This window comes from Anomaloglossus baeobatrachus, chromosome 3 (genome assembly GCF_048569485.1).
Source record: "Anomaloglossus baeobatrachus isolate aAnoBae1 chromosome 3, aAnoBae1.hap1, whole genome shotgun sequence".
Lineage (NCBI taxonomy): Eukaryota > Metazoa > Chordata > Amphibia > Anura > Aromobatidae > Anomaloglossus > Anomaloglossus baeobatrachus.
In genome coordinates this window covers 530,987,479-530,999,582 of record NC_134355.1, presented here as the reverse complement: position 1 = coordinate 530,999,582, position 12,104 = coordinate 530,987,479, and the positions used below count along the sequence as shown (strand labels likewise).

The following is a 12,104-nucleotide window of genomic DNA, read 5'->3' as shown; positions in this document are numbered from 1 at the left end:
TCCAATTTAAAGTTTTATTGAATTTTTGAAAAAAGAATACATTAAGAGAACATAGATCCATGTTATAACAAGTGATGCGAATCAAAAGTCTATGTGATACAACACCCTCGCAGACTTCGTAGTAGTATGCAGATGATTGATACATGGGTAGTATATATATAAAAAACAAAAAAGGAGAGGTTGAGGAGAGTGGCTGTCAAGACATGTAGGAGAGAGGGGAGAATAAGTCAGAGAGAGAGAAAAGGAAATAGAGATAAAGAGGTCCGTTGGACCAAGACTTATCGGAAAGTGAAGTATGTTGTCTGAGGGGGATAGTGCCAAAGTACCTAATTTCCGGAGATTAAATTAGTTCAAGAAATTTCTTACCAGACAGGAATGATTCCCACTGAAATCATTTAGTGGTCGTCTCTACCGTCTGTCCACGCGACTGGGCCATCACCATTTCCATGCGGTGAATCACATTCACTTCCATTACCCACTCATCCAATGTAGGGGGGACAGGGTCCTTCCAACGCCGTGGAATCACTGTCTTAGCCGTCTGAAGAAGGTGGCCCAAGAGGGATTTTTTGTAGGCCTTTTCCGGTACATTAATGATGTACAATAAAACTGTCTCTGGGCGACTACGGACTGTGATCCCGGTGACCTCCTGTATGGCTGCTAGTACTTTGTTCCAAAAGACCACCAGGCTCAGGCAATACCACTAGATATGGGACATGGTGCCCCCCTGCGCTCCACAACGCCAACAGGTATTAGGTACTTCTGGGCACCACGCATGGAGGGATGCTGGGACCCTGTACCACCTAGAAAGTATTTTATAGCTGGTTTCTTGCATCCTGGTGGCAACCTCGGACCTGTGGGTCAGGCAGAAACAACGCTCCCACTGATTCCAAAGGAACGTCTGATTGAGCTCTGCCTCCCATGCTACGCAGAAGCGAGGAAGAGACGACTCTGCCGCACTTGTTATAAGCTTGTACACTTTTGATATTGCGTGACGTGTGTCGGAGGGCGCGGGACAGAGGTTTTCAAAAGGTGTTTGGGGCAAGGGATGGGCCAGGACAATGTCTTGTGAGGTTATGAAGTGTTTGAGTTGGGCATATTCAAAATGGAACCACATTTTAAAATTACGATTTTCTACAATCTCTAAGAGCGGTAGGAGGGATCCCTCCGGGGCCACCTGGTTTAATCTCAAGGGGTTCTGTTTCGTGCTACCCAAAAAATTGTTGGAAGATGCCCCCGGTAAGAAATTTGGGTTATCGGTTAAAGGCATAAGGGGACCTTCAGGCTGGAGCAAGCGGTTGCGTGGTGGTGTAGAGTGTACAATTTTCAAGGTTTGTTTAGTGCTATATGACATCTCAACCTTATGTTTGGTGAGGAGTGGCAAGTCCACGGCAGGGTCGGCACTGATAGGGGGAATAAATCCTGAGCCAGGCAAACCCAAAGCTTGGACCCAGAGCTATGCAAAAGATCCAAGACTCTGTCATGGGTAGCCGCCAGGTAATATCGCCTGCAAAAGGGGCAACCCCACTATGCCTGCGTTCTCGGTCATGGTTAAGACGCTTCTTCTGAGACGGGCGTGCTTCTTTGACCAAACAAATTGATTGAATAAGCGCTGTATCCTTGCCCAATAGGTTGCCAGAACATAAACCGGGACCGTCTGTATCAAATACAACAATCTTGGTAGAGCCGTCATCCGGAGAGCGCCAATCCTACCAAACCAAGAAAGAGTACCTCTTTGCCATGAGGCTAAGTCTCCTTCAAGTTTTGACAGAAAACTTTGATAATGAAAAGAGCCTGGTCAGATCGGATGGGATATTAATGCCTAAGTAACCAATACTGCCGTGGGGTGGTCATCTAAAGGGGAAGTTTGATTTTATAGTATTTACTGTTGTTTGGGGCAAAGAGATATTTAGGGCCTCTGATTTATCAAAATTAGTTTTAAAGTTGGACCACCTGCTAAAGCGGTTGAGTTCCACCATTAGAGATGGGAGAGATGTAAGGGGGTTACATAGATACACAAGGAGATCGTCGGCAAAAGCGCGCATTTATGCTCCCGGCTAGCGGTCCTGATTCCATGTATATCTGGGTTGTTCCTAATGGCTGAAAGCAAGTATTCCATGACTGCAACCCCCAGTGCACTGCTTTACCATAGCTAGTTATTAAGACTAGATCCCATAACTTAAAAAAAAAGGCGTAAAGTTTCCCCCATTTTTTATATCCAGCCATGGTAAAGCTGACAGGTGGGGGCTGGTATTAGGGTGGGAAAGTCAAGGTTATTTGGCCCCTTCCATCCTAAAAATACTAGCCTGCAGTCACCCTAGAAGTGACACATCCATGAGATGCACCAATTCTGGAGCTTTATCAAGCTCATCCTGATTGCCCTGGTGTGGTGGGAATCGGGTAATATATGAGGTTGATCACAGCTGTGATTTGTCAGGAATCAAAGCTGTCATCAAGCCCTAGTTTAGTAATGGGGAGGGGTCTATTAGACCCCCCTCATTACTAACCTGTAAGTCAAAAGAAATAAATACAAACAAAGAAAAATCATATATTTGAAATAAAAAATACTCAACTTCTGTCACCCCTTTATTAACCCCCAAAACACCCTGACAGATCCAATATAATCCCCATGACGTCCCACAATGATCCTGGCTCTGTTACATACAGAGTCTGCTGTGATAGAAAACATGAGCGGTGACTGCAAGACTCTGGGAAACACTGACAGCAGTGTGGGACAAAAGGTGGACTGGGGAAGCAGAGAATATTCATGAAGCTTAATGATCGGGCCCAGAAAAGAGTCTGAACTGCAGTGTTGTCCTGCTCTTACCCTCATTTAACTTCCTTTTGCAGCCCCCTAGACCTTACTAGGACCACTTTACAGCACAGAACTTCTCATCCCCATTGACTTGTATGGGGTTCATTATCCAGGTTCAAGTTCAGTTCCCCAAACCCAACTTTTTATCTAGTCTGTTCACATTCGGCGACCCTAAATATCCACAGGTCCAATTATCACTAGTTACCACCATTGCATATCAAGTTGGGCCTAATGAAGAACTTTGCAAAGGCAATGGATTAAAATGGAAAAGCATTCAAATTTCTTATTGATAAATTTCCAAGTTTGAGTGAAGAAAAGATAAAGGAAGGAGGCTTTTTGGATCTCAGATTAGCAAGCTTCTTCAAGATGAGGAGTTTCTCCAGTTGTTGCAGGGCAAGCAAAATGCTGCATGGTTAGCATTCGCATTAGCGGTAACTAATTTTTGGGGAAACTCAAGAGCAGATAACTATGTAAAGTCAGTGGAAAATCTCATCAAAACATTTAAGGATCTCGGCTGTAACAAGTCCTTAAAGACAAAATTTTTACATTTGCATCTAGATTAGTTTTTTGAAACTGCACTGTGAAAAATTTCACGAAGACATTGCGACAATGAAGAAAAAATATCAAGGAAAATGGAATCCAACAAAGCTTGCAGATTACTGTTGGACAATTGTAAGAGATAACCTGGTGCAGGAGTACAAGAGGCAAGCAAAAAGGAGTTATCACGGAATGAGGACGACATTTTGTAGCGTAATCTCTTTAACTGTTTATAATGCGCAATAGTGTTTAGACATGTTTTAGTTATTTGAATTGTTAATAAATTGTCATGACAAAATATTCTGCATCTTTATATTCGCAAAACTAGTAATGTTTCAAAGTACTGAACCTTTTAAGCATTAATTATATGTAGCAGTAAAATTAAAAATCTTTGATATTGAAGGCAATACTGAAGGCTACCCAGTTAGCGTCACTGGCAACCTGGAACATTAACACTGAGCCGGTCACATGCGTACAGGGGCACGTCAGACCGTGAAGGTCACCCAGTTAGAGTCACTGGGTACCCAAAGCTGGCACACACATACACACAAGTCTGCCACTACAGATGGGGCGTGTGCGTAGGGGGGCACGTCTTGTCCAGAAGGACCCTAAACCCTCACCGTGCCAAGACACAGCTTGTACCCAGATACAAATACTTGGTACCGGCGCCTGCCCTAAATTCAGAATCACTCCAACATACAAACAAGTCTGCCACAAGCACTGCAGACTACAATGGCGCTGGAACCCACTCACTCTGAAAGCCGGGAATACAGCTGATGCTGTCAGCATGTATAATGACGCTCGCGCCCCCGATGGGCAGAGCTACAGACCTTTTTATAGCCGCCACCCCGGACCAGGCCGCATGGCATGTGGTAATGGCGTTGGCTGTAACCATACTGGAGCTGTCACGTCATTTTTGACATCATGATGACCAATCAGCAGCTGCCACTTCATCACTGATGTCACTGATGACCAAGCAGTGACCGCCTTGTCATCTATGACATCACGCACATGCTTAGTATGGTTGCATGAGCACTTAGGCTCAGGATGGTACAAAACTCTAGCCACCTGATGCCTCAAGCGACGGCCAGGTGGCGCTGTAGAGTTGACCGACCCCAATGTGGGAATCAATGACGGGACCAGACCAGTTCGAGGCATAACCAAACCTCGAATCGTAACATGCTATCTGCAAACATATTTATATTTTTTTATAAGGTTGGAATCCATTGATGAATCCATTTGACGATCCGACATTAACCCCTTCATGACCGCGGGCAGTAAAATTACGTCCTATTTTAACGTGACTTAACGACCAAGGACGTCATTTTACTGCCTAAACTTCATTTGATTGCCGTGGCCATAGCAACGGCTTTCAAATGATGTCCCCTGCTGTTTCTTACAGCAGGGGACCTTTGCTTGAGCCCAGGGGGGGCGGCATCGCCACCCCCTATCGACGATCGATGTGATTGGCTGTTCAAATCTGAACCGCCAACCACATCGTTCGCACTAATTTCGGCAAAAATAATGCCCGAATTAGTGCGATACTGTGAGATCCAGCTATGAGATGCCGCAGCTGCCGCAGCATATCATAGGTGGACCTCAAACATGTCGCCCCCAGCCCCTGCAGCACTGATTGGAGCGATCGTGCTATGACGCGCAATCGCTCCAATCAGTGTGCAGTGGGGCGGTCTGATCTGCCGGTGGCCGCCCTCCCCAGGCCTGTGCTGGCCTGCGAGCCCTCCCCCAACATGTCTGCAGCGTGCAGTGGCTGGTACTTGTGGTACCACGCCACCGCTGCTGCTGCCACCGCCGTAGCCGAGGTCACCGCTCCTGCTGCACGTGAGTACTGTGCTCACCTTGCAGCCCGTGCGCGCTCCCGTGGTGCCCCTGCGCGCTCCTGTGATAGCCCCTGCCCGTGCCCCCCTGCGATCTGCCCCCCCAACATCCCGATCTGCTCCCCCCCCGACATCCCGATCTGCCCCCCCCGCGATCTGACTGCCTCCCCCATTATCTCTATTCTGCTTCTGCAGCTCCCTCTCCGGTCTCCTCCTCTGCTCCCCCACCCCCTCTGCTCTCACCCCCCCCTCTGCTCTCACCCCCCCTCTCCTCTCTGCTCCCCCCCCTCTCTCCCCCTCTGCTCTCCCCCGACGTCCTCTTACCTGTCTTCACCGGCCCGATCACATCTGCCTCCATCGCTGGGTCCTTCCTGGGCATTCTGCTGATCTGCCTGCTGCTCCTGTAAAGCTGTCCATCTCACTGCCTTTTTGTTCCTCTGCAGCTCTTCTGGTCAGTGATCCTCTGGGTACTGTGAGTATAACTTTTTTTTTTTTTCTGTACCCTGTCCATTTTTCCACCTCATCCGTCCGTGCGTCCCGCCAAGCGCTGATCAGGGATGCAGATAACGGATCTGCATCCCTGCTCAATTTTTGGCGGGACTTTTTTTTCCGTATCCCCAACGCTTTTTGTATGGCATCCGTCCGTGCGTCCCGCCAAGCGCTGATCAGGGATGCAGATAACGGATCTGCATCCCTGCTCAATTTTTGGCGGGACTTTTTTTTTCGTATCCCCGACGCTTTTTGTATGGCATCCGTCCGTGCGTCCCGCCAAGCGCTGATCAGGGATGCAGATAACGGATCTGCATCCCTGCTCAATTTTTGGCGGGACATTTTTTTCCATTTCCCCGACGCTTTTTGTATCGCATCCGTCCGTGCGTCCCGCCAAGCGCTGATCAGGGATGCAGATAACGGATCTGCGTCCCTGCTCAATTTTTGGCGTGATTTTTTTCCGTATCCGCAACGCTTTTTGTATCCCATCCGTCCGTGCATCCCGCCAAGCGCTGATCAGGGATGCACATAACATATCTGCATCCATGGTCAATTTTTGGCGTGACTTTTTTTTATACGTATCCCCGACGCTTTTTGTATCGCATCCGACCGTGCATCCTGCAGCGGCCGATCAGTGCACTGCGTCTGTGCGTTTGAAAAGTCAAATGGCGTTCCTTCTCTTCTGAGCCACACCATGTGCCCAAACAATTACTTTCCACCACATGTGAGGTATCTACGTACTCAGGAAAAATTGCACAATACGTTTTATGGTGCATTTTTTCCTGATAGCCTTGTGAAAAAAAAGCTACCTAGTTGAAGCAACCGTTTTGTGGTAAAAAAAAAATTTTTTTCTTTTCACAGCTCAACGTTATAAACTTCTGTGAAGCCCCCAGGTGTTCAAAGTGCTCACCAAACATCTAGAAAAATTATTTGAGGGCTCTAGTTTCCAAAATGGTGTCACTTGTGGGGGAGCTCCACTGTTTAGGCACCATAGGGGGTCTCCAAACGTGACATGGCGTCCGCTAATGATTCCAACCAACTTTGCTGTCAAATTGCGCTCCTTCTCTTCTGAGCCCCGCCATGCGCCCAAACAATTACTTTCCACCACAAATGAGGTATCTGCGTACTCAGGAGAAAATGCACAATACATTTTATGGTGCATTTTTTCCCGATAGCCTTGTGAAAAAAAAAGCTACCTAGTTGAAGAAACCGTTTTGTGGTAAAAAAAAAAAATGTTTCTTTTCACAGCTCAACGCTATAAACTTCTGTGAAGCCCCCAGGTGTTCAAAGTGCTCACCAAACATCTAGAAAAATTATTTGAGGGCTCTAGTTTCCAAAATGGGGTCACTTGTGGGGGAGCTCCATTGTTTAGGCACCTCAGGGGGTCTTCAAACCCGACATGGCGTCCGCTAACAGGTGCAGCTAATTTTGCATTCAAAAATTCAAATGGCGCTCCTTGCCTTCCGAGCACTGCCGTGTGTCCAAACATTTGATTTCCACCACATATGAGGTATCTGCGTACTCAGGAGAAAATGCACAATACATTTTATGGTGCATTTTTTCCTGTTACCCTTGTGAAAAAAAAAGCTACCTAGTTGAAGCAACCGTTTTGTGGTAAAAAAAAAAAAAAATTCTTTTCACGGCTCAACGCTATAAACTTCTGTGAAGCCCCCAGGTGTTCAAAGTGCTCACCAAACATCTAGAAAAATTATTTGAGGGCTCTAGTTTCCAAAATGGGGTCACTTGTGGGGGAGCTCCATTGTTTAGGCACCTCAGGGGGTCTCCAAACCCGACATGGCGTCAGCTAATGAGTGCAGCTAATTTTGCGTTCAAAAATTCAAATGGCGCTCCTTCCGTTCCGTGCTCTGCAGTGCGCCCAAACAATTGATTTTTACCACATATGGGGTATCAGCGTACTCAGGAGAACATGCACAATAAATTGTAGGGTGCACTTTCTCTTTTCTCCCTTGTAAAAATAAAAATTTTATGGCTAAAGTAACATTTTTGTGTTAAAAAGTAAAATTTTCATTTTTTCCTTCCACATTGCTTTGGTTCCTGTGAAGCACCTAAAGGGTTAATAAACTTCTAGGATGTGGTTTTGAGCAGTGTGAGGGGTGCAGTTTTTAGAATGGGGTCACTTTTGGGTATGTTCTGTCACCTAGGTCTCTCAAAGTCACTTCAAATGTGATGTGGTCCCTAAAAAAATTATTTTGTAAATTTTGTTGGAAAAATGAGAAATTGCTGATGACCTTTGACCCCTGCTAACTTCCTAACGAAAAAAAAAATTGTTTCGAAAATTGTGCTGATGTAAAGTAGACAAGTGGGAAATGTTATTTCGCAACTATTTTGTGTGACATATCTCTCAGATTTATGGGCATAAATTTTCAAAGTTTGAAAATTGCGAAATTTTCAAAATTTTCGCAAAATTTCCTAAATTTTCACAAATAAACGCAAAAAATATCGGCCTAAATTTACCACTCACATGAAGTACAATATGTCACGAAAAAACAATCTCAGAATCGCCAGGATCCGTTGAAGCGTTCCAGAGTTATAACCTGTCAAAGTGACACTGGTCAGAATTGCAAAAAATGGCCCGGTCATTAGGGTGTTTTAGTGGCCGGGGGTGAAGGGGTTAATGCTATACGCCGTCTTTAACCTCTCCCATAATTTATATGCCAACTGTTTTTTCTTATTTTTTTTCTCCATGCACTTTGACTGACAGCATATTGTACTTTTAGATCTTATTTCAAACCCAATTCTCCGTGGTTGGTTGTTTGCTTTCTCCATAACTGTCTTCCATTCATAGCTCGTGGGAAATGGCAGCCTTTACACATATCACCTATACCGACAGGTTACAAATTGCGCACTTGTTTTGATATACATCTCAATGACTGTCTTACCATAGACATTTGTGATCCGTGTGCTAGTAACTATCTTTTCATTTTCCTGTCAAGGGAGATGGATTTTACATTTCTGAGTACAAATAGCTATATCCTGATGTGTTTTCTTTAAGTAGAATTTCAGATGATTGAAAAATATGTTTTCGGGAAATATAGAATGATATATCCATTTTTAAAAGCCTGGGCTGATTGCTTCCGACATGTTCTCTAGACCCACATTTATCAAAAGTGGCATAATTTAGCCAATATCTAAATTACAGCTTGACTATTTTATTGACATGTTGTGACAGATTTATGACTTTACGTTGCCTTCTCGATAAATCTGTCACAATATAAATCACTGCCATTCACTTTAACACAGACTAAAATCCTGATACTGTTTTGACACCTTGGCCTATGTAAAGTAGAGATGGGATTATTTTTTTTTCCAACATATGTGACCTTTTTTGATTTACCTTTTAAAAACTGAACCGTATTGACAAATGGCTTGAAATTCTGGTGCAAGTTGTTAATATATGTGCCAAAAAACTGTGTAAATATAGTGATTAATGTGGATCAATGTCAATTCAAGTGATATTTTATTGCTAAGGTGAATCTTGTATTGAACTACAGTATTTACATGGAATGATCCAACAATAGTTAACCTTATTTTTGTTGCTTTTTTTTAGCTCTATATCAATTTACAGCCCAAAGGAGAACCCAAATGCCTTTGATGCAGCCGCTTTTTTCCAATGTGTTGGCAATTTCCTGGGAATATTTGCTGGATCTTTTGCCATGGGCTCAGGATATGCTGTCATCACTGCTTTAATATCCTTTGATAATGGATCAAGGTACTCAATGTTTGTATGTTTTTGATTTGCATTTTTGGAGGGTCTGTGTGATCAGCCCCTGTAGGCATACTGAATTGAAGAGGTTTTCCAATTTATCATTTAAGCAAAACACTGCTTCCACTGTTCAAAATTATTAAAAGTAACAGTACTCAGCTATTCTCTCACCTCTAACAGCACTTTTGTTCCTTGCTTATAGGTAGAAGTCAAAGGGACAACCCCTACTCATTCCCCTTGTTCGCCCTATAAAAATCAAAAAGCCTAAACTCAACTCCAGTTCAGCCGCGGTTCAAGAGATGTCCCGGGGCTCACATGACATTTTACTGACACATGAACTCTATGACCAATCAGTGCCCAGTGTCTGTGTCCCCACCTTTGGATATTTGAACAGGATGTGAGAACTACGCTGACTTCCTGCTCAAATGCCTTAAGGCGAAGAGCAGGAAACCGGCATTGATTGGTCATGGGGTCCACGTGTCATAACATTGTTGCATAATAACAATGCTTCAGGCATTGCTGGAGCTGCGGCCGCACCGGAGGTGAGTATAGGCTTATTTATTTCTACTGGGGCAAAACAGGGGAATGAGAAGGGGTTCGCCAAGAAGTGGACAACCCATTTAACTGCTCCAGCCACTCAGTGCCTACAAAAATCACATGTCATACTGCTGACATCACTGCTGAGTGATCAGAGCGATGATGCCAGGACTACAGCACGTGTCCACTACACCCACTGATTGGGTCCTAAGGCGACATTTCTTTAGAATATGTAGAAAGATCGAGAGCGCTGAGGAAGGGTCAGCACTGGTTTGCAGGGAGAGAATAGGTGAGTACTGTCAGTATTATCATTCTGGAGCAATTTATAGCTCTTTATCAATATTTTCTTCTTTTACTGTATTTTAAACTGGATAATTCCTTTATCTTAATGTTGCTCTACTAAGAAGACACATAGTAACTTGTCGTCGCTAGAATAAAATATTTATTCTGTTACTACTATAAAAGGTATTACGCAGTTAGATAGAATTTATTTATGTATTTATTTATTTCAATCTATTTCATTGTTTCACAGAATCAGTTTTATTCAAAGGCAAAGCAAATATTCCCTGCGCATCATCTTTCTGTGAAGCACCACTCAAGCGTTTTTTTTTCTTTGCTGTAGTGGCGCTTTAAATGTAAATTCCCTGCCCCCGCATCCTGGTATTATACTCACCTGCCTCCATCATCATCCTTTTTGGCACCGATTCGGTCCCACAGCACCATCTTCTGCCCATATAACGTCTGAATGGTCAGAAGTCAGCTGTTGCATTACAAGCTCCCAATGTAAGGCGGGCTCTGCCCACTACAATATCGCAGGTGAGATGTTGGTGGGGTCAAATCGAAAGTGACGCAAATCCGGCATCGCTCTCGACATCGTATTGTGTAAAGCCTTTTACATACGATTAACGAGCGCAAAAGCGTCGTTATCGTATGATCGGTGTAGGGTCCGACATTTCCATAATGCCGCTGCTGCGATGGTACAATGTTGTTCCTTGTTCCAGCAGGCAGCACACATCACTGTGTATGAAGCCGCAGGAGCAATGAACATCTTCTACCTGCGTCCCGGCCGGCTATGCGGAAGGACGGAGGTTGGCGGGATGTTTACGTCCCGCTCATCTCCGCCCCTCTGCTTCTATTGGCTGCCTGCCGTGTGACGTCGCTATGACGCCACACGACCCCCCCCCTTAGTAAGGAGGCTTGTCGCCGGCCAGAGCGACGTCGCAGGGCAGGTGAGTGCATGTGAAGCTGCCGTAGCGATAATGTTCGCTACGGCAGCAATCACAAGATATCGCTCCTGCGACGGGGCGGGGACTATCGCTACAGCGTTGGTAACACATTGTTACCGATGTCGCAGCATGCAAAGCCCGCCTAAGTCTATGAAAACCAGTTTGAGGGTCTCATAGAGATGCATTGATTTGTGACCTCCGGCACGCTCAGTGAAATACAGGAGATCTCAGCAGGTCACAAATCTCTGGAAATCGACCGGACCGCTGCTGTAAAAAGATGAAGGTGAGTATAAAACAGAGGGCAGGGGACATTTAAAACATCAGTCCAGCGCTGAACTAACAAAAAATTTTTGAGTGGTGATTTAAGAAAAAAAAATGAAATTTGTTGCCAATGGGAAACTCCTGGCAGAGGCCCAATATATGACGGTGCACACATTGTTCCTAATGTACTTCTGGCAGTCAGACAGACCCTAAAATCAACGTTCTGCACTAATAGCAGTAACACTTTTCTAAATCTATCAACACTTTCTGCCTTTGTTAGTCTGTAGGAGCAAGTTTTCTCATTGACCGCTTTCTGCTTATACTCAGACAGAATACATCTGGTGACAGATTACTTTAAGGGGCTTAGACAGGCCAACCCCACATTCATGCGTGCAGAATAATTGTCAATACATTTGTTCTATGTGCATAAATAGTAATGTTCTTTATAGCACATTTTGTTTACAAAGGACAATGTGTTTACGTGAACAGTGATTTGTAAGCAAGCTTATGGTAAATGTTACTTACCAACGTTTTACTCATTTGTCGCCCATGGGCGTTCTTAAGAATTCTTGTTCCAAAATCAGCCATTGAAAGGCTCCCTAACAGCTCTTGTACAGAGAGACAATATTGCTGGATAATTACCTCCAACATCACAACACATACTATGTATTATAAAAGAAAAC

General features: G+C 44.5%; 1 protein-coding gene across 1 annotated transcript in view; it reads left to right on the top strand.

The window, feature by feature from the left end:
- Positions 1-12,104, top strand: part of SLC9A9 (solute carrier family 9 member A9) — a 1,094,760-nt gene that overhangs the window by 378,285 nt on the left and 704,371 nt on the right. Inside the window, exon 7 of the mRNA XM_075340787.1 lies at positions 9,242-9,380. Within this exon, the coding sequence (XP_075196902.1) occupies positions 9,242-9,380 (139 nt within the window). The remainder of the gene's footprint in view (positions 1-9,241; positions 9,381-12,104) is intronic.